General features: G+C 40.9%; 1 protein-coding gene across 1 annotated transcript in view; it reads left to right on the forward strand.

The window, feature by feature from the left end:
* The first annotated feature begins 9,794 nt into the window (after positions 1 to 9,794).
* The window catches only part of ATP7B (ATPase, Cu++ transporting, beta polypeptide), a 29,112-nt gene continuing 16,863 nt past the window's right edge, over positions 9,795 to 22,043 (forward strand). The window contains exons 1-5 of the mRNA XM_010186519.1: positions 9,795 to 10,043; positions 16,012 to 17,239; positions 18,777 to 19,013; positions 20,188 to 20,351; positions 21,237 to 21,398. Of these exons, the coding sequence (XP_010184821.1) occupies positions 9,795 to 10,043; positions 16,012 to 17,239; positions 18,777 to 19,013; positions 20,188 to 20,351; positions 21,237 to 21,398 (2,040 nt within the window). The remainder of the gene's footprint in view (positions 10,044 to 16,011; positions 17,240 to 18,776; positions 19,014 to 20,187; positions 20,352 to 21,236; positions 21,399 to 22,043) is intronic.

The raw sequence follows: 22,043 nt of genomic DNA on the forward strand, positions 1-22,043 counted from the left end.
GTCTCTCAGACTTTACTTTCAGTGCTCCAATCTCTCAATCATCTTAGTAGTTTTATTTTTTTCTGTAGTCCATCTAGTGGTAATTTAAAAAGGCATATTAATACTTTCAAAGTTATTTTGTTAACTTTTCTTTAATCACAGGCTATTTAGTTTCGGATGTAAGCAATATGAAAGCTGTGTTCCTAACAGCCCTACAGGCTGCAAGGGATACCTTTAATGTGTGAATGTCCAACACAGACTGACTGAGTCGTCACTATTTGACAGCTTCTCCACCTTAATGCATGTGTAGCAGATGGTATTGTATGCATACATTTAGGGTATTGGCAGTAACCTCAGCAAGAGCAGCGCTGAGCTTTCTGTGGTGGTCCCACTCCAGCAGTGAGAATGCTATTAAAAACCTTGTTGGTAGGAATTCCGTGTGGCAGACACGCCAAGGAAACTAAACTAGCCTTGTCATGGAGTGGGCTTGTTCTCACCTTCCCAGAGATGGATACAGTTTTTCATCGTTTGCTGCCTCTGTAAGCATTTTTGTCCTGTTTTAATTGCTTTTCTGTATTAAAAGTCCTTACTCTGAAGGAAAATCCATGCAAACGGGCCTTCTGAAGTGAGTGGCATTCAGAGCAAACAGCAGAATCCACTCACAGTGTGCTCTCTGAAAGCCTGCAAGGCATTTGAGACAGTTTTAAAGTATATTTTTGTAACTCATTCTTGCTGAATACTCCGCATATGAGAAGCTTGGTAAGATAAAACCACTGGCAAGTAATAACACAAACTGGATTAATATTGTGTAAGGGTATTCATATGACAGTCATGTGGTCCTTTATACTTTCTTGTAATGTTTTGTTACTTTCTTTGAGAAACATGCTCTGGGTAGCACCAAGTCTCTCTTCAGGGCTGCTGTCTTAGCTACCAAAATGCCTGGGACATTTTTTAGCAGAAGGAATCTTAGATCATTCATATACACAGTAAGTTTTTCCTTTTTTCCATGTGTCTTGTGATAAGCTGTTAAATGTTACATTTTTTTCTTCATTGCACAGTAACAGGAGGCAGAAATAAAGTTGTAACAGTTGTGTGCTAAATATTTGCAGAACCCCCCCGCCTCCCCAAGTATTGGAAAGAAATTGTGGCACTAATATATCTAGGGCAAAATGCTATGGGGTTGTTTTTACTGATATGTTGTGATATTAAAGTTAAATACAAGCAATTCTAGTAAAAACTTCTTAACTGTCATCTTTAATTTTGAGCTCCTTGTTGCAGAGCATGGGTGTGTACGCTATGTATCTATAAGCAAAACTGCCCTTTTTCTGAGGCAGAACCAATGAAGAATTAAGCAGCTTGGTTCTACACAGAGTATTTGCAAGAGCTCCTATAAACCATGTCTCTTTGTATCATCAGGCAACTTAAACATGTTGAACCCATAGCTTTTGATTAACGGGAGATTATTTTCACAGAAGTTGTGTCAGTTGGGCAAGAACCATGCAGGAAAACAAATCAGCTCCACTGATGATCCCGTTCCACTGCATTTTAACCCTGTAGATTGCGCCAGTGTTTTGCCCTCCCATGGACTCTTCTGTTGGTTCTCCTAAACAGTTATCAGCAGGAAAAAGCAAAATGTCTGCTTCTTTTTAGTGTGGGTGAAGGAAATACATTCACATAACTCAGAGCACAGGCAGAAATGAGATGGCAAATTATGTAGCCCTACTCAAAACATCACTCAGCTTGCAAAGGAACACGTAGACTCACCTTAAGTCCCAACTTTTTCAGCTGGAAGTTTGGGATTCTTGAGGGGCTGGGGACTCTTTCTGAGTGTCTGTGATAGCAGACCCAAACATCTCTATGACCATCTGCACCTAATCGGGACATGAAGTGGATCATGAAGGACGACCCCTTTCATAGTAGTGCCTTAACATCTGTTTAAATCAACTATGAAACTGCTCAGGAAGCTGCAAAACTCTCAGTGTGAAATTTTTACTGAGATACGCACTTCCATCATCAGACTTGAAAGGGTTCATATACTAAACAAGAAACACACTGCGTTGAAGGTGCATTTGTGCACGTCTTTGCACGTGCTGCTTTTTGCCTGCTTCAGGAAGCAAGGGAGAGTGCTATTTGGATTAAATTCCAAATTGTTTTGCACAAAGCCAGGACGAGGCAGGATTTGCATTCTGTGCTCACGTCTGGCTCCTTGGCACTGATCGAGAAAGAGAAAGGAGCCAGAAACTGGCTGTGGAGCAGGACAGAAGGGAGTTACAATTACTGGAGGAGACTGGCTAGTCCAGACATGAGGCATGCAGGCACTGTGCCTTGTCACCTCTTCTGACTTATTTCTATTCTGGGGATGAAGAAAAGTTGGTGATTTTCCCATGGGGTAGACTCAATCAAAGATTCTCTTCTGGGGGGTGAACTAGGACTGCTTAAAAGTAGTTCCCTGCTGCACTACCTTTTCTTTCACCAAGCAGAGGTACCAGGAGGGAATGATAAATTAACTGAGCCCAAATTTCCATGGATTAGCATCTCTGCATCCCAGAAATTGAGGGCAGTTCATAAATCTCAGAGGGTTGCTCAGCAACTCTCAGAATGGTTACCTTCTTTTATACTGAGCTGCAGAATGCATCGGTTTTGACTAAACGTGTCCTTGGAAAAAACATTCATTGTCTGAAGAACAGGCTGAGGTGAACTCTGGAAATGACAGGATTGCAGAAAAAAGGGAGCTGAAAAAACCCTTCCATTTGACTGCTGGAAAGTTTTTTTGTATTTATCTTTTTTTACAACTGCAGGCTCCCAGGAACTCTTTCTTTAGGAGTGAAATGTCTCCAGTTTCCTCCATATGCTCATGCAACAAACAAACACTGTTTTTACCGTGAGTTTGAGTCGAGATGAGCCAGTATGCATGCCACAGAAAACAACCTGAGAAAACACATCTGCATTTAAAAGCAGGATTTTAACTGCATATTTGAATCCAGATGTTAAATGTTTCAGATGAAAAGACTTGTAAACAGAAAGAGGTTTACTCTGTATTGCCATTTCCCTTCGATGTTTTTTGAGAAGCAACTGTTCGTATGGAAGAGATTGCATAAAATTAGTAGCAGAGTTGTCTATTTTGATACTTCCATCCCTGACTGTCACTTTAGTTCTGACATTTCCACCTAAAATCTTACCCACTACTTATTGTAGGCTGACAGCATCATTTGATGTAATAGGGAATTATCATCAGATGTTCCAACAGAAAAAGAATAGCAGCAAATATGTTTTCATCTTTATTTTTCATTTCTCTGCTCAGTTTCTGTCAGCCTCTGCAGTGAATCAGTTTCCAGGCAAGCTCCACGTATTTTCACGGTCACTTGGAAGTATGTTTTGTCCACTGATAGAAACTGGCACTTCCCTGCCTGTGGCCTGAGAGTGGACTGCAAGTTCATGTGATATATTAGACCTGGACAGAGCCGTGCTGTAACGGTTCCTGGCCCTGAAGAGCAAATTATTAACAGGATATTTGTAGAAAAATAAGTTAGCAAAACAGCAGCTCCCTGTTTTTTTTCGCTCATGGGAAGGCAGTAGCCTTGTCTTTGACAGCACATGGCAGAGCCATAAAGGTCCAGTAGTAGAGAACAGGTGGGAAGGGCCCTTGTGCCAGCACTGTGGCCATAGCTCACCTGAGAATCCAGGTGAAATCACAGAGGGGGCCCTAACACCCTCATGCCTTTTTTATCCAATAACTGCAACCAGTCCACAGAAAGAGAGGGAAGAAAAAGGAGTTTTGGAACAGGCTGCCCAGGGAGGTTGTGGAGTCTCCTTCTCTGGACACATTCAAAACCCGCCTGGACGCCTTCCTGTGCGACCTAGTCTAGGTGATCCTGCTCTGGCAGGGAGGTTGGACTGGATGATCTTTTGAGGTCCCTTCCAACTCCTAATATTCTGTGATTCTGTGTGATTCTGTGAGTAAAAGAGCAAAATGAAGATAGGACATTGCTCAGGACTCTGTGTTGGAGGAGCCCAGGTCCTGTGGTGAGGAGTGCTGCTATCAAGCTTTCTTACAGATTTGGAAATTGCTGGAAAATCCTCTCTTTCTCTGGAGGTGGTTTCTGCCAGGATAAGATAGCCAGAAACAACTGTTAAGAGAAACTGAATCTGGGCTTGCCTTTACATATCTAGCGTGTCCTAACAAAGGCATTATGTTACTATTTTAGGTATGGCATCTGTAATCCAAACACCAGGTGCTGTTTTGTCCTTTTTTCTTGGAGTGAAGGTGACTGTGGTGTATATAAAAGAAATGGGATGAGATAACCTTTTATTCAGAGGCCGAGCAGTTTGACTTGGAATTAAACACTGGCCATAGAACCTGAAATACAGGCTTAAATCAGAGTTACATTCCTCCTTTTTTTGGTAATTTTTCTTCTCTTGTATGCTTTACAAATATGCTGTGCTTTATGTTATTTACATAGTGTCAGGTGTCTTATCAAAGTGAAATCTCTCTCTCTGGCTGTAAAACATGACCACAAAAATGACTTGAAACAAGTGGTGGCAAGGAACTCGTAGTAAATTGAAATGGTGTGGACTCTACAGTCAGGGACAGTTTAGAGGATGTATATTATATATCAATGTCACTTGATGCACAGACTTACATTCCTGATCCATGGAGGAAAAAAGATAATTGCAGATTTGGCAAGGCATCTTGAGGTCTGCTATTGTTTGCCCTCTACAGAGTAAACAACAACTTTGAAAAAAACATCAGTCTTACCATTTACTTAAATCACAATTCAGAGACTTACCACTTTCACACTTTTACAAGTGTGAAAGATATTTTTAAAAACCCACAACAAATACTGAGGAATTTACAAAACAAAACTGGAATTAAGAACTTATTTCTAAGAGTCTTATTTCTAAATGTGGATAGCAAATGTAGGTGACAAATGCTATGATCTTTAGCATGAGTGACACAGTTCTCAGGTATAGGTCTCTCTGTCTTCTCAAGTTAGCCTTTAAAATAGTTACTTTTGTAATATTATTCTCAAGTTATAGTTGAAATACTGCAGTTAAAATGGATGAAATGTATGTCCTTGTTCTCTGTATAGAATTCAAAAAAGCTTTTGCTCAAAGTTTACAAGCCAAAACCAGCTCTGAGCAAGAGTAAAGCATGGACAACGACAGAAAATTAAGTTGGGAACAGAGATGTGAAACGACTGGTTTCGCTGTGGCACTGCTCGACGCGTTCTGCCAGCCTTCTTCATCTGCCAGGTGAATGAACACTACTGGGAATCTGAACTCCAATTAATTCATGCAGATTGCAATTGTTCTTTGCACTTAAACCCTGACCCAAAAGGTGTGCCTTTTCCTGTGGTAACATGAGCAGCCTGGTAGTTTCCAGGCACTTGAATACAAATTCCTGCAGTGTAAATAGACAGATAACAGAAATTATCATAATGAAATCAACACTGCTAAAAGCAGACAAAGTACCAAGTCCACACAATTTGCTATCATATTAGAAGCTGTGGAATGAAAAAAATAGCACATGTTTTGGGGCCCTGTTACAAAAGAGATACTCTGTTGAGTTTTGCTGGTTTAGAGCAAACAAACTGTTTTTAAATATTTAGAGAAGATTGAGCCTGCTTCCTGAAAACTGAAGCCAAAGTCTGACCTGATCTGATTTGAAATGAGGCCATCAACTCTTAAGCAACTTTATTCATGGCAGGTAGGAATTCAATTCCTTGTATTTCAGAGTTAAGTACATTTTCCTTTTATCTCATAGTGTACAAAAGATTATTACTTACGATTGTGCTTCCTCATCTGTTGAAAGAAATACGTATACCATTCATGCTATAGAAATGCTTGCATGTCTGATGGCTGCCAGTTTTCTTAGGGCTGGAGACAAAGAGTTATCATTTTGATTTCATGTCTTAAAACTAGGAGCAAATGTAGGTAAAATAAAGAGTTTTGTTGCCTCTTCAGTGCTATAAAATCATGGCCTTTTTTTTGTTTTCTGTAATAAGTATGTCAGTTAGTTTGGAGAAGTCAAGGACATAGAATCTGACCAAGCTTCCACTGAACTTTCAGCTGCAACTGATTGACTCTGGGGAGGAGATGTGCAGATTCTGTTGCTTACTAGGACTAAAAAAAGACTGCTGAGGAAAAAATCCCTGACTGCAGGGATTTGCTCAAAGAAAAAGTGCATACATTTACTAATTACTACTCTTTTGGCTTAAAGAGGGTAGGACAGAGAAGAAATAGTTGTTTCACACAAGGGCTGGGTGTTTCACTGGTTCCTCCTCCAAGGAATGTTGTTAACAACTTGTTGATAACTGTGAGTTACCAGCACTGTTGGTTTATGATGTTTCTAGGAGCTTCACAATACTTTGCCCCCCCCTTTTTTTTTCTTAAAGCTCCAGTTCCTGCAGTTGCATTATATGTGTAAAAAACAAAGTCAATCTAACTCTGTTATGATGGGGAAAAAAAATTAAAAATTTAGCTGACTGCATCCTGAAGACAAGTTAAAAAGAACTCAAAATAGTCTCATATCATTGTTTGCATGCCTCGGGATGGATTTTATTTCAGTTGCTTATAATGATGTCTGAGGAGGAAAGTAGGAAAATGATTAACATTCCCAGGCAGGCTGGATTTCCAGAGTGATGTATTAGTACTAATACATCCCTCTTAGCACTGATGTGATGTGCACATATCTGAACCAGTTCCTCTTGTCTGTCAGATTAAGGCAATATGACCTTACCTCTTACCTCCAGGCCTCCAGTTCTTTCCTTGAAACTAAGCATCTCAGCTTTCAAGGCATTGTTAAGACTATTTCAACATGCTTTCTTTGGGCATCGAGCCAGAGTGATTAGACGCAGGCCAGAACATCCTATAAAGCCAGGGATGAATGCATCTAGGAAGCATAATTTATCTGAAGACACAGAGTTCTTGTGTGTTTATCATATTCTCCAATACTAGCAGGTAATGTAAAGAGGAAGGCTTATGTTTTATCAGGTCTTGAGGGTATATTTTCTATTTGCCATCTAAACCTCACGCTACCAAACCTGAGTGACTCTTCCTGATGAAACTCCTAAGCTGTGCAAAATATAGCCTTGAACCAGGGAATGATGCTGTTACAAGATGGGCAACATTGCCTTTCTTATTTCAGCCTTAACTAAAATGCTCACCCCCAATTTGCAGCTAACACAATTAGCATCAACTCAATTAATTGAGCCAGAATGGGGAAAATATTTTGGAAACCAGTAGCAGTCTGTCAGAGTTCAGCAGCAGGTGATGCAGTGGTTAACTCCAAGTAGCTGACCTGCTCCCCTGGCCGTCATTGCTGCCCGATGTGGGATTCCTGAACCATAGGAGACTTATGGCATGGTTGGGGTGGTGCAGGACCTCTGAGCTTTCAGTCTGGTGTATTAAGGTAAATGGAAATTGCTTGCTTCTAGCAGATGCTCAGCAGTTCCTGCTTTGTGGATGGTCCCTCTTCTCCAAAAGCTGGTGCTCTTAACTCAGTGAGCTGCACAGGTTTCATTTGCAAATGTCATACAGCTCTGCTTGAACCCACAGCTAAACCAGGTGTTTTAAATCAGTTTAAAAACTGGTTGAAATATATCTTATGCCTCTTTCATCTGAAGAACTATAGCAAACTTTTTTCCCAGCCAAATAATTACTTTTAATGTGGGGAAATACCTTGTAAACGGAGCATGTTCAAAACACAACTGTGTGTTTTTCTTGTTTACCTCCAAATCAGTATTCAGGAGCCTGCTGAAGGCAAAGGATTATGGGGCACTAAGTAAAGACTTCTCTCCACTGGTTTTAGAAACAAACTGATTTTTACCTTGGAGTTGTTCAGAAGGAATCGGAGGGAAAATACTTACTAAACATCTCTTTATTCTGCCAGCCTAAATTGAGCTTTTGCTGGTGAACCTGAAATGAAGAACAAAAAAACCAACTTTTTTTACAGTATGTTTCATCATTTAATGATTTCATGAATATTAGTTACTCGTAGAAACACACTAGATAGGATTTGGGATATTTTTAATAGCAAAGATAGTGTCTGTGTGGGCCAATTATATACTTGAAAGCCAGTTGGAAACTGGAATTTCTTTTCCCTAAAACATTCTAGAATTTGAAAATTCCATTATTTGGCATTAGGACACAGAGCTGAATTTCTGATTATCTTTGATTTGAGATTAGATTTGTTTTGTTTTAGAATGACCAAAATAGATTTTATATATATTTATATGTATCTTTAGTATGTAGATGTAGCATTAGTATTTAAAGACATTGTAATTAAATGTTTTCACGAAAGTCAAACTGTACTGTTTTCAATTGCTTGTTTTAAACCAAGTTAAAATCAGTAATTCCTGAAAACATTTCTATTTTAACACAGTTTTCTTTTTCAGAAAAGTGTTCCAGCTAAAGTCAGGTGTGGTTTTAATAATTTTCATTGATAAATACAGAACAAACACAGATGCTTTACTCCTCGTACTAATACTCTTCAGAAGGGCCATTTCTCTAAATGTTTTCAAAATAACCCATTTTTAAAGTTTAATATTATCACTGATCTTGTATATTAAGACAATGAAAAAATAGTGCTACAGTAGTATTTTGAGTTTTGCTTAGTTAGCAGAAGATCTTTTATTCTTAAAGATGGTTCTTAACTCAGAAGTGGAGTCAAGAGCTGGATGGTGCGAGCAGGGCAGAGGATTCATCTTTATGATGACTTTTTCCAACAAGTCCAAGAGCTTCTGATTAAATGTAAAGCAATTATTGTAAGGCTTGCCTGTGCACTGAGGTCACTGCAAAGCCATGTCATCATGAATTGATGACATATTGGCTATATTATATAAATTCCCTGCATGGCCTTTCTTTAGGTGCCTCTGTTCAAGGGTGTCTTCTGAAGTGGACTGCACTGCTGTGGGCTTAGGGAACTTGAGATCCCGCTCACCAAGTTAGCACAGTGCTGCAGACAATCCCAGAGAAATATTTTTAGGCTTGGATGTGATGGTACCTATCATGTATAACTGTCTAAATTAGATGTTCCTGTAGTTGCCCAGAGGATTTATGGGGAATTGAGTTTGCCAAGGGAATATCTGCTTTTTTTCTTTGCTTTCTGGCACTAATTGCTGGTTGGTTTGGGTTTTTTAGTAAAGCTTACTGATGCATGGGACATTTAAAAAAATATAAATATTGTACTCACTCTTTGTTTTTCCCCTCTTGAAACAAAGAACGAATGTGCTTGTGCCCTACGTGAGTGAAAGACCTTTGGTGAAGGAACCTTATCTAATCATAGAATCACAGACACGTTTTCAGTGTTAGAAGGGACTACATTTTATCCAAGAAATCCCAGGTAATTTCATAGAAGAAGGAAGCGGAATAGCCCTTTGTGGGAGCTGTGATTATGCACATGGCCACAAGGAGCTAATGTCTGCCTGGCTGAGTTAATTACGCGCTGGCTGGCTGCACACAGGTCGTGTTTGCCCAGCTTGTGAAAAGCAGCCTTGGCTGAGCTCTCTGCTCCGCCGGGTGCAAAGATTAGCAGTGCCGAACGCAGCTCGGTGAGCACAAGGGATGTCAATTGGTGGGAAACGTTTAAACTGGCAGGAAGAGCAAGTAGCCGAGTGCAGCAAGCAGTGTACACAAGGATCACAGATTACATCTGGGATTTCAGGATGAATGCCTAATGAGCGCGGTGATTAGACGGGCAGAACTCTTTGAGCCATTGTAAATGTAACTGAAAGAAGTGTGGTTGATAAGACACTGAATAACTGCTCTCGTAAAGCTTTCCTTTGGGGTTGCAGTGGTTAAAGCCCAGAAAGATAATGGAGAGAAAACTGGACAATAAAATGAAAAGGGAACTGTCCTGCTTAGCTACTTTAAACAACAAAAACATAACCCTGGTGTCTATTCGTAAGCGGCAGGCAGCTCATGATGTGCCTGAACTACTGATTATTGGTGAGAAGTCCACGACGGGATCTCCAGTAAAAGCAAGCGGTAACTTCCAGAAAGAAGAGAAACTTTTGCAGAGTTACTCCATGGGAATGCCAGAAGTCAAGACAGTTGAAAGACAGGTCAGTGAGCTGGTGTGTATGCGTGTTGGGAGGGAAGAAGTGTTTCTGAGCTGGAGAATTTAAAACAAAGCATGTTGGATGCAGGTTGTATATTAAAGAAGGTTAAACCTTCTTTATCTAAATGGTCTCAATCCTCAGCATGGATGCTTGTCCCACAGCAAGCTGTACACAAATGCAAAGTCCTCTGGAGATCCTCTGAAAGTCATCTTTGAAAGCAGATGTTAATGATGAGTTATGCTGTAGTAACTAATGAGCATTTTTTCAACTCCACCTCTAATAATAGAGTGGTGATTCTTAGTAAGGATACATTAGTATTTCTCCTTGTGAACTGCAATTGCTCGAGTACTTTGACAGCAGCTCATACTAGGTTATCCTCTGGAATAATAGATTGCAGAAGCATTAAAAGGCTCTAATTGTAGGTAAGTAGTTTATTTCTACCTACTAAGTGAATGCTAGCGAAAATTCTTCATAATGCATCTGTGGCAACTTTATTTTTTTGATTCAGTGTTATATATAACTATGGTATTTTGAGGGATTAACTGTTGTGGAGAAAAGGCTTAGAAAGATCAATGCTGATAAAAATGTGATGAGGTTTTAATAAGAATTGTCACTATTTTGCTATGTAAATTACAGTAATGTAGTTTTGGTCAGTAAACACTGTAAATATTTAAGGAAAATAAACTCTCAGCACAAATTCTTTGTCCTTTGAAACTGTATATGCTTAGAATGACTTAAATAATTAGTGTCAAACTGAAATGAAAAACAGCCAGGACAGACCAAATACGTCTGAAGGCTTTCTCTGCCTTGAGTAACTTCTTATATTATAAATATTTGCTAGAAAACAATCATGACATAAATGACTTTGTTTTACCAAAAGATCTCTTTTCTGTACTGAGTTCATTGGAATATACACACTGCTTGTACTGCAGCCGCAAGGAACATCAAGAAGTGTTTTGCTTTGTTTTAATTCTAAATTAGAAGCAACCCATTTACAACTAGGCTTTCCCCTTTCCCACTAAGCCAAGCGTGGTTTACATAGCTCCCTTTAATTTAAAAGTACCTGTTAAGGTCTCTGAGGTTTGTTTATTTCAGTAAGACAGGCTGCAACTGCCTAAATCTTTTCCTGTCATGTGTGTTTTTGGAGAAACCTGTTCCTGGATAGGGAATAGCAGACCATTGGCAGAAGCATGAGGGCAACTAACTTAGTATTTTGAAAACAAAAGCACCATAAAGGCTGCTTTAAAGTAGTATTTTCATTGAATGTTGATACGCAGGTGGAGAGGGTGGGCTTCCCTCATTTAAGACTCAAGAACTGCTTGAAAAATAATGACTTGTGTTACAAGTAGTTACTGAAAATGGTAGCTACTGAGATTTGTTAATTTTTGCTGAGCTTGGGGGAAGAGGGAAGGAAGAGCAACCATTTGAGATCTAATACATTTAAACAATATGTGCTAACAAGATAGATGAACTGAAATTTGCTAAGGAGGATGAGGGTTGGATTTCTGCCCAATCAGAAGCGCTGCTGTTCTAGGCACAAAATTGAAGACTGAGGACCTTTGATGTTCCTGAGGCTGCTCTGTCCTCATTTTGTTGTTTGCTGGCTGCCTATAACAAACAGGGAAAACATCCAAAGCATTCAATTAATAGTATGTGGCTTTTCAGTTGTGTGTTACTGCCTGCCTGAAGCCAAAGCCGTGAATCAGTGGGTTGTGAAAGAACGAGGCAGGAAAGGTAAAACAGCGACACAGATAAGGTAATTCTTCGGCAGCTGTGTGCTCGGAGGTGAGGAGGAGATAGCTGGTTTTAGCCTGCAGAGGTACGAGAAGAGCAGCCCAAAACCTCTGGAGAGATGGGGTGAGAGGTCCAGCGAGATCCAGCATTTGTGGGTGAGCAGACGGGGAGAGGCAAAGGGGAAGGTGCTGAACAGGCTGGGCCCTGTCTCCTCACCAGCTGCCTGCCTGGCATCACGGTGAGGAGTCTGGCACTTGAATTTTAGGATGTGACAATTGGCATCCCTGCAGGCCAGGTGAAGGAGGGTGGGAGGGCAGTGCCAGCGCTGGGGGGAGAGCCTTGCTGGAGCTGCAGAGAGGAGCAGCAGCCGTGCAGGATCTCGGCGAGGATGATGCTCAGGGAGCTGCAGGGTGCTCCCAGCATGGCCACAGCCTCGTGCTGCAGAGGCTGAGAGCTTTACACTGGCGTTTTGAAGGTGGCTGCACCTCTTGGGAAGGGGAGGTGTGGCAGTAGAGGGATGGCTTTCCTGCTAACAAGCCACCCCATGAGGCGACCGTGGAGCACAAGGGTGGAAAGAGCGTGGAGACCTCGCCAGGGGCACCCAGCAGCTGGGGTGCAAGGCTCAGGAGGGCACAAACCTTGCTGAATTTGCAGACATGGGGTTGCATCGTCAGGATGCTGGTCCCAGCTACTGCTGCTTCTGCATCAATGGTTCCCTTCGTAATTTTCTTCTCTGTTTCTTTTCTATGTTGTTTAAACATGCTTCATAACACTGCTTTCTGTAGGGATTCTTAGCTTTCAGACTAGATCCTGGCTCTGCTTTGCATTTTGAGTTGCAACTTTTATGTGCAGAACAGAGGAGGAAAAGAATTGTCATGTTTTCATTATTTACGTATTTTTTACATAGTCACTGTAAAAATATGTGTGAGACAGTAGAGCAAACAGACTTGGTGTACACCTTCCCTTAAAAGTAAGCAGGCCTCCTTTGGTGTGACAGTCCATAACTGCAGCCGGGTCTTTCAGACTCCCGTACAGGTGCTGGGACAGATGCATTTTCATTATTTCTTGGGATTTCTCCCTAGGCAGAAGCAAGCAGAAGGACAACAAGCAGGAGGGAATCCCAGGCTCCTTTTTTTTGGCATTTTTAGAGGTGGTTGCTTATCAGATCCTTTTGCAGATGGTGTCTCTGAATTACTATACTGCCTCATAGATGGCATTTTACATGTGGGTGTTAGCTGGTATCAGGAAACCCTCTTCTCAGACCTAGTGTGTGCCTGAGGAAAACTATGGGCACATTGCTGCATGCCTCATCCTTGTGTCCTTACATCAACCTGCTGTTTTCCCTTGATCTAGTGTAGAAACTCCACTTCTTGCAAATACACACATAGACTATTTTGTGCCCCTTCTTTTTTTTTTTTTTTTTAAGCTGTTAAACAATACTGAAGGCTTTGTAACCTGTGCACGTTTCTGGCTTTTGCAGGGGGGGATTCTTTAATGATCTGGTATTTGTGGTTTGTATTTTATTTTGTTGTGAGGTTTTTTAAAGGGAAATAAACTTCTTTATATATCCACATCCTCCCTATATTATTTTCCTTGTCATTTAAAAATTTGTGTGCAAGGATTTTTCTTCTACAGAGCATAAACATCTGGCTTTGTCAAGTAACAAACTTAATATTTTTGCCAATTCTTTTGAACATTAGGATAGCTTTTTATCCAAAATAAAAGGCAGTAGCCAAGTTTTGATGTTTCTGTGGCTTACAATGCATTGAAATAGTAGAATCAGTCCTTGCTTTTATGTTGTTCAGAAGACTGGAGGATGAGAAATACCCTTTATACATTTAATTTGAATTGCTTACACATCACTGGGTGCCTTGGCAAGCTGAGACAGTTGGTGAGTGTGGGGGTGGAGGGAAGGCAGTGGAGGGCATGAGGCCTGTGTTGGTTCCTGGGTTTCATCTGCAAGAGGCTGCCAGAAACGCGGTGAAGGGGAGCAGGGGAGCAGAGGATTGTGTTCATCACGCCTGTCTCTCATGTTCTGTTTTGCCAAAGGACGCAGGAGCCAAATGCCTTTGTCGTACGAGCCAAAGTAAACATACAGGGTGAGCTCCTGTAACTCACACACAGATTGTTGCTTTGCTGGGTGTTTGTGACAAGAAGAGCTGGCCACTGCAAGCAAAATGTCCTTGGTGGGGCTGGGGACAGGAGTTAGGGAAGAGCAATCGAGGGGCAATATTCAAATAACATTTCTTGAGGTAGACATTACAATAAATGCAAGTTTGAGTGTAAGTACTATTTGAACTGTGGTGGCTGAGAAACTGTTTTCATTTTTAGATGGGCTTCTTTCTTTTCTATATACAAGGCCATATTATTATTTTAAATTATGGGAAGTCAGAAATAGGAGTAAATAAGCATGTGGTTATCTTTGTGTGCATTTAAACAGGGAACCACCCTTGCAGGGAGGCCCTGTTTAACTGCTTACGTGTTTTTTCTGAAAGGAGGGGCTGGCTGTGCACTTCCATGTGCTTCTGGGAGGAAGTGCAAGGAGAGGGGTATGTGTCCCGGGTGCTGCCAGGCCTGTAGGAGGTGGAGGTAAAAGGGGATGTCAGGGCTAAAATATTCCTGTGACTCTTCTTCCCCAGCATCCCCACAGTGTAGCCCTGAGGCCAGGCGGAGAGGGAAAAGGGCACAGGGAGGGAGCTTGCGGTCAGGATAGCGAGGGACTACACTGTAGTGCTTAAGAGTTGAAGTTGCTCATTCCTCCCCTAAGAAATACAGTATAGCGAAGGCTGAAAGCAAGTTTCTCACGTTAAGTTTTTGCTGTTTTGGTCGTGATCCCAGACCTCATTATTCCCAAGCTGTCTAACCATGAAACAAAATCAAGTTAATGAATTTGGAGTACTGCATCAAATGAACTGGATGCAGCCTAGTGTTAATAAGCAGCCTAAATGCTTCGCTTCTGCGCTGTGGTACCAAGGGGGAGTTTTGTGGTTGGTAATAGGAACAAGATTTGCAGTACTGATCCAGTGGCCCCTTCTACAGCTCCTTCTTGTAGTAATGTCCAGCATCAGGTACTTTACTGAATGGTGGAGAGCCCGTGGCTTTGCAGGTAAGAGAATAGATTTGTCATAGAAGCTTACATCTAGATCTTTAACTATTAAAGCTGCCTTAAGTTGCACACATGAATTTTGATGGTCTTTCCACGAAATCTAACAATCTAGGACTTGTTCCTCACCTTCCCAGTCTTCCTCATCACTTGTTGCCAGCAATTTTCTTTGGCAACAGGATCTGTGCTACCTGTTCTGTGGAAAGCATTGCCTTAATCACTTTTTTTTTTTAATATTTCATTTTCAATTGAGTACATTAAAAGTGTAGAGTCCCAGTACTGCAGAGCTTGTGATGTGACTGAGAGATAGTCCAGTTCTGGCCCATCTACTTCAATACTGGCCATTACATTCTGAAAATTGGTGTTGGATCAAACCAGAGGGTTCTTGTAGCTCAATATATGGTCTTTCTTAGGTGCCTCACAAGGAGGCAGATGAAACTAAATCATAGTGGAAGTATCTGCATATAGGTCTGTGTCTTTCAAAATTTTTCTTGGATATAGATTTTAACTTAAAAGATCTGACATCCCACTCCTTTGCGTGCATACGTATAGCTCTTCAGATATCATGCAACTGGTCTTCCCTGTGCCAGCTTCTTTCAAGCTCCTGGGAAATTCTTGATTCTGCTTTTTGTGGACTTTTTGGGTTGGTTTGGTTTGGTTTGGTTTGGTTTGGTTTGGTTTGAACTCCTGCTGAGCAGTAGCAGATTGGCCAAACTGAGCCAGCTTCTGACATTTTTTGAGAGGCATTCAGAACACTCTTTGCTGTGACTCATTGTGCCAGTGACAGCATGGTCTGAAGAGCAGAGCTAGATGGTGAAAGTGCCCCATGGCTGCAGAGAACTCAAATTGCAAATGATTGGATTGCAGTGGGAATATTGAGACAATTTTGCTTTTATATCCCTAGCGAATATTTTTAAATTGTTGCTCAAGAGACGTGCCAAAGGCCTGATTCATCATTGTGGGCATAGGTAAATGATAATATATTGGAAGTGTAAGTTAACATTATGAAGTGTTTGGTGGTATAGACTGACTTGAGAGCCCTTCTCGTGTGCTTGAGAGCAGATGCAGAATGTTGTTGCTTTTACAGGGCTAAAGATACATGCATTTTATTTTTTTTTTCCTTTTGCTCCTTAGGCTTTGTCCAGCACTGATTCTCCTCCTGGCTGTGAGCTGGAGCCTACAATGAAAGACAGTTTTGCTTTTGACAACATGGGCTACGAGGACAGTTTTGAAACAATGCCCTCTCCGTCTTCCCAAGAACGCACTGTGGCAGTCAGCGTTGTAGGAATGACTTGCCAGTCGTGTGTGCAGTCGATAGAAAGCCAAATTTCAAAGGTGAAAGGCATTGTGAGTATTAAAGTCTCCCTTGAACAGAACAACGTTGTAATAAAGTATCTGCAGACAGAAATAAGTCCTGAACAAATTTGCCAGGAAATTCAGGCCATGGGCTTTGATGCCACTATAGCAGAAGAGAGGTTGACAACAGCGACTGTAAATTTGTCATGCTTGAGAGAAGCAGTGGTTAAACTTCGGGTAGAAGGCATGACGTGCCAGTCCTGTGTCACCAACATTGAAGGAAAGATTAGGAAACTGCATGGTGTGGCAAAAATCAAGGTGTCACTTGGTAACCAGGAAGCAATTATTGCCTACTATCCCTACATCATTCAGCCTGATGACCTCAAGAGCCACATCAGTAACCTGGGCTATGACTGCACCATTAAAAGTAAATCAGCCCCTTTGAAGCTGGGTGTCCTTGATCTTGAGCGCCTGCAGAATGCAAACCCCAAGGAGACACCAGCAGGTCTTGAGAGTGATGAGGTGGATCCACTGTTCACCAAGATGAGTGGCACAGCTACAGTGGCTGTACGGATAGAAGGCATGCACTGCAAGTCCTGTGCCAGAAACATTGAAGAAAATATATCAGATCTTCCTGGCATACAAAGTATTAAAGTGTCTTTGGAGCATAAACGTGCTGTGGTACAGTACAGCCCAAATTTAATTACCTTGTCAGCTTTGGAGCAAGCTATTGAATCCCTTCCACCTGGAAACTTTAAAGTATATCTCCTTAATGGTTCAGAAGTTAATAAGGGAGCATCTCCATCACCTGCTTTGCTAAGCAATCTCTTCAGAGAGCTGCTGCAAGATGCGACATGCATGGCTGTTATTAGGATTGATGGCATGACCTGCAATTCCTGTGTACAGTCCATAGAAGGGACCATATCACAGAGACAAGGAGTGCAATGTATAGCAGTTTCTCTGGCTGACAGAACTGGGACCATACGTTATGATCCAGCTGTCACTAATGGAGAAGAGCTAAGAGCTGCCATAGAGGACATGGGGTTTGATGCTTCTGTGCTGACAGGTAACTTTTTATTTCCATGAGTAGCTTGCCAAGCTGGGCCATGCAACACCTTCATTGAGACTTTTTTCTGGAGAGAAACTCTTAGAACATCACATTGGCATCGAATTTCTGAGGGCCTGGCCTGGTCTGACCTCACTTAGCAAGAGAGAGAGATTTCAGCTGTCAAGCACCTTATTTCAGCCCTTAATAACTGCCCTAGTGGGTGGAATAGTCGAGTTACATTATGAAGCCAAAAGGTTTGGAAGTTGGTACAAGGTCTTTCAAATAGCTGATCCCCTTACCCACAGAAGTAGGTTTCCTGCTATGTCTACAAGCTGTTGTAAGTGGACCTATGTAACCAAATGCTTTCATACTGAACTCCACAAACTTAATGAAATCTCTTTCATTTAAAACCACTTTTTACCTGGCTAAAATATCTTTTTAGTGTCCTAATTGTTTGGACTTTATTTTTTGTGCATTTTTACTATCCCCACTTTACTAAGTCTTACTTTTAGTGAGGTAAGTGGCAAGCTGCAGGTACTTTTTGGTGGGAGCAGGTGCTTTTACATGTCAGCTGCAGCACAGTTTGTACATTTCGTACATGTGCTCAATATTTAAGAAGTTGCTATGATGCACAACCTCCTCTCTAGTGAATTTCAAATGTGGCAATATTTATCTGCTTCAACTCAACAAATTTGCTTTGAGATACTGATGTAGTTTACCTGGAATGAATTTGTTTGGTCCTAGTAGACCACATCCTATTAGTTTTTCTCATGGGTCTAATGCCTCTGAATCTGTGAAACTGCTGCAGATGAGGAGAGCCTGTATGTGGTGTCTAATTATGATTTGTTTGGTTTATAGTTTGTTGCTGGGAGACCTCCTGATCCTTCTGTGTAAAAGGAGGGGATCTCCTGTGTTTAACATGTTCAGAAGCAACTCTTGCTCCTTTACACAGATCTCTGCCCAAGGGAGGCAGTTTGAGAACGCAGCTGGAGCTGCTGGGTGTCTGTTCAGTATCTGGTAAAGAACAAAATTAATTTTATGTGTGAAGGTCTTCTGGGTGCTGCAAATCCTTCCACTACTCATTTTGCAGTACTTGCAGTGTAAATATTGTGCCATGAAGAGAAAACTGTTGAGAAACTTGTCCTTTTCCTTGTTTGAGATGAAGTGCTATGAGTCCTGCATAGATAACAACAAGGACTGAGTGAATGTGAGGCTGGACTGTGTCCTCTGTACTGAATAAGGATCCTCTAGGTACCAATATCTCTTTATTGAGTGGAGGTAGCTGTCAGGTCTAGGCATTGAAATTGAAGGGAATCATTTGCCCTCTGAAAGTGGAAAACGAGTCCTGTAGAGTTAAATTGTCATACAAGTGGTACTGGTGAATGTATATTGCTATAAGCATATTAATTATGTTATGTCCATGAAGAGACCAAGACTATGTCACCTTTTAAACAATTAAGAGACTTTGCATGTTTGATAAATGTGACCTGCTTGTAGTTTTACGTCATCTGATTTCACTGTAAATAGTGTTCAGTTTAGTGTTCATTTATTCAAGATACCGCCGCTGGAGAATGCAGGCACCAGCCTGATGCCAGTGATGCTGCTGTGCAGCCTCGAGCTCCAGAGCCTCCTCCCCAAGGCTGTGCCTCGGATACTCTTCCAGACAGTCCTCACCTCAATGGGCCAAACCAGTCCAGTGGAGCGACAGCCAAAAAGTGCTTCTTACAAGTCACAGGCATGACCTGTGCGTCTTGTGTGTCTGCCATTGAAAGACATTTGCAGAAAGAAGACGGTAATAAATTTAAGATTCCTATAATGAGTCTATAAGTCTATATGAAGTTTATAAGGGACTATGGGATGGAAAAGGCATGCTATGTGTTTAATGGAAAGGACAGTGGTGCATCATCTGGGGGTTAAATAGACTCAGTGCTCTTTCTTAGTGCTAATGTACCTACATCACTGTTTAACTATCCTATTGCACTTGTGAACAAACCCAATGGACATACTTGTATTGTAACAGTAAGTTGTTGTAATGTGATCAAAATCTCAAATAAGGCTCACAACAAGAACAGAGGAATGGTTCTCATTTAGTTTTCAGGGCATTATTGCTCTACAGAACAGTCCATCTCTTCCAGAGCTGTTGAGAGCTCTGACACATTTGTGCTGTGAAACTTGCTTCAGGGCACATTTGCACAAGCAGGTACACACAAATGTGTGGCTTCAGTGCCTGGGTAATTATATTAGCTTAGGCACAGCAAAGCTTACTAAGTTAGAAGTCTGCAGACTGGAGCTGCCTTTCCTCTGGCCATGTAGAAGATGAATAGATGAGCCTCAGCAATGTCTGATTTAATTTGTGTAGGCATGCCTTTGGAGGGCTTTGCGTATTGAGCCCTGTACCCCCAGTTTCCCAGTGATGTTCTCACTGCCTTGATTTAAAAACCCAAGAAACCATTAGCACTTCAGAATAATTTTTTTTGCCTGTGATTCTTTTGGTTTGCTTTTCAATTCTGAGTGTAGACTTCTGTGGTCTTATTTATCTTAAATAGAGAAGAAAAAAAAAGAAGGGAAAAACAAGAAAAGAAAAAGGCCTAGCATTGCGCTGTGAGGCTTGTTTAGGGTTTTCCAAACTTAGAGAGTCCATGGTAGAGCTTGCAGCAATTAGTGCAAAGATTTCTTCTGAACATCCTTTTTTTATCTCATTAAATCATAGCAAAACTCACCTCCTTCCCTGTGTAACTCTTGCAGTTCCTCTCATTGCTAAAGTGAACTGCAGTGTGGCTGGATCTCAGTAAAAGCTTTGCTGTTGTGACTGGGGAACAACACTAGAAGGAGGCAGAGAGAAATCATTAGGCTTACAACATCTCTAAGTTGTTACAGCCCTCATTGACAAATCACTTGTAATAGTTTATTTTTCTTCCCCTTAGAGGAGCTGCATTATCTAATATTTTTTATTATTGTGACTACAGGAATTGTTTCAGTGTTGGTAGCACTGATGGCAGGAAAAGCAGAGATAAAATACAAGCCAGAATTCATACAGCCTCTTGAAATAGCACGGCTGATCCAGAATTTGGGTTTTGAAGCTACTGTCATAGAAGATCATGCAGAAACAGAAGGAAATGTGGAGCTTCTTGTAAGTCTTGCGTATTTGATATATGTTGGTTTTGAAAAGGTCAAGTTTGGAAGAATAATTTTCTTGCAAAGGATTTTGTTTAAGGAGCTGTGGCTTCAGCAGGTCAGTTCTGGCTGGTGACACTATTTTTTCTTAATTGTTGAAAAGACAAAATCAATTTGTCTTAGAAGAACTTGTTCAAAGGTGCTGAAATAAAACGTGATAGTTGTATGTATAGGATAGAGTTTTCTTAGCAAGGGAAAATGAAACATCACATTTCTGTGAAGGCACTTCTATCAACAGTACAGACTCTGAGCAACTGAGAGTATGTCACCAAATGCACGATGGTAATGCCTGGGAATTTGTGTAGGGAGTCTGAGAATTTTGGGTATAATTAGTAAATTGTTTATTCTTAAAATGTCTGGTTTTTTATTCTCTGACAGGTACCTACTACAAGACAGATAACAACTGTCAGCAGTTGTGCTAATAGATAAGAAAGTGGGAACACGCCTTATTGAAGCCACAGGAAAATTTAAGTAACCGAGATGAAGTTATACATGCAGAGTTTGACTTTGGCAATATAGCTGCTGATAGACCTGTATTAGCTATACTATTGCAATTAATACAATGTACAAGTACTGCTATGCAAATATATAGCTGTGACTATAACAGGTGGTTGCAGAATATTATAATGAAAGTGGATAGTTATTTTCTCAGGTTTGTTTCAGACAAGATGTTTAAGACAGCTCTATAAATCTTCATGCTGAGGCCTTGGGTCAGTACCAGCAGAGCTTGAGTTGTCATTAGTACCTCTGTGACATGGGGAGGCCTTGTCTCAAGTTCATCCACAAATATTGAGTGAATGTAGAGGATTGCTGACTGTAGCTAAATTTGTCTTTTCTTTAGATTACAGGGATGACTTGTGCTTCTTGTGTTCACAATATTGAATCCAAACTCATGAGAACAAATGGCATATTCTACGCCTCAGTTGCACTTGCTACTTGCAAAGCTCACATCCAGTTTGATCCTGAAATTACTGGACCTCGAGATATTATAAAAATAATTGAGGTAGGCTTTAACATTTTTTAATGTATGAACAATTATAAGATGAAGTTAAAAAGGAAATAAAGCAGCAGATAATTGAGAGTGTTCACTGACTTGTAGGTGACATGGTTGTTGCCACGTTTTTATGCTCTTGCAGTGAAGATGCTGTACGCCACAGTAATGCATAGTCTCCCAGGCTGTTACTCTAAAAACTACAAAAAGAAACCTTTTTATCTATATTTGGTTAAAGTGTCATATATTTATTATTTGCAGTTGTGTATAGAATCATGTGTCTCTGATTTCCAGTCATTTCAGTGAAGTACTGATATATCAGAAAAAATACTACTTTCTCTTGCCAGTGAAAGGCTGTAAAAGAAACTTTGCAGTATCTCATGCCACAATTATTACGTATCTCTGATTATACTGGCATTTATTCCCACATCAATTCAGAGAAGAACGTTTTAAATTGAAAGAGCTTGTGAAACAGCCACTAAAAGGAAAATGTAGTTCTGTAGAGTGCATCTTGCCACAGGAGCATCTCATGATGCAGATACGAATTTTAAAAATATTGTGCTTGCAAGTATGCTTTGGATTTTTTGTGGGTTTTTGGGAGCAGGGTGGTTCTCCTGCAGTAACTCACTGAAGTGTCAGTCAAAGCTGGCTTTTTGC

This window comes from Mesitornis unicolor, unplaced genomic scaffold, assembly GCF_000695765.1.
Source record: "Mesitornis unicolor isolate BGI_N332 unplaced genomic scaffold, ASM69576v1 scaffold27090, whole genome shotgun sequence".
Taxonomy (NCBI): domain Eukaryota; kingdom Metazoa; phylum Chordata; class Aves; order Mesitornithiformes; family Mesitornithidae; genus Mesitornis; species Mesitornis unicolor.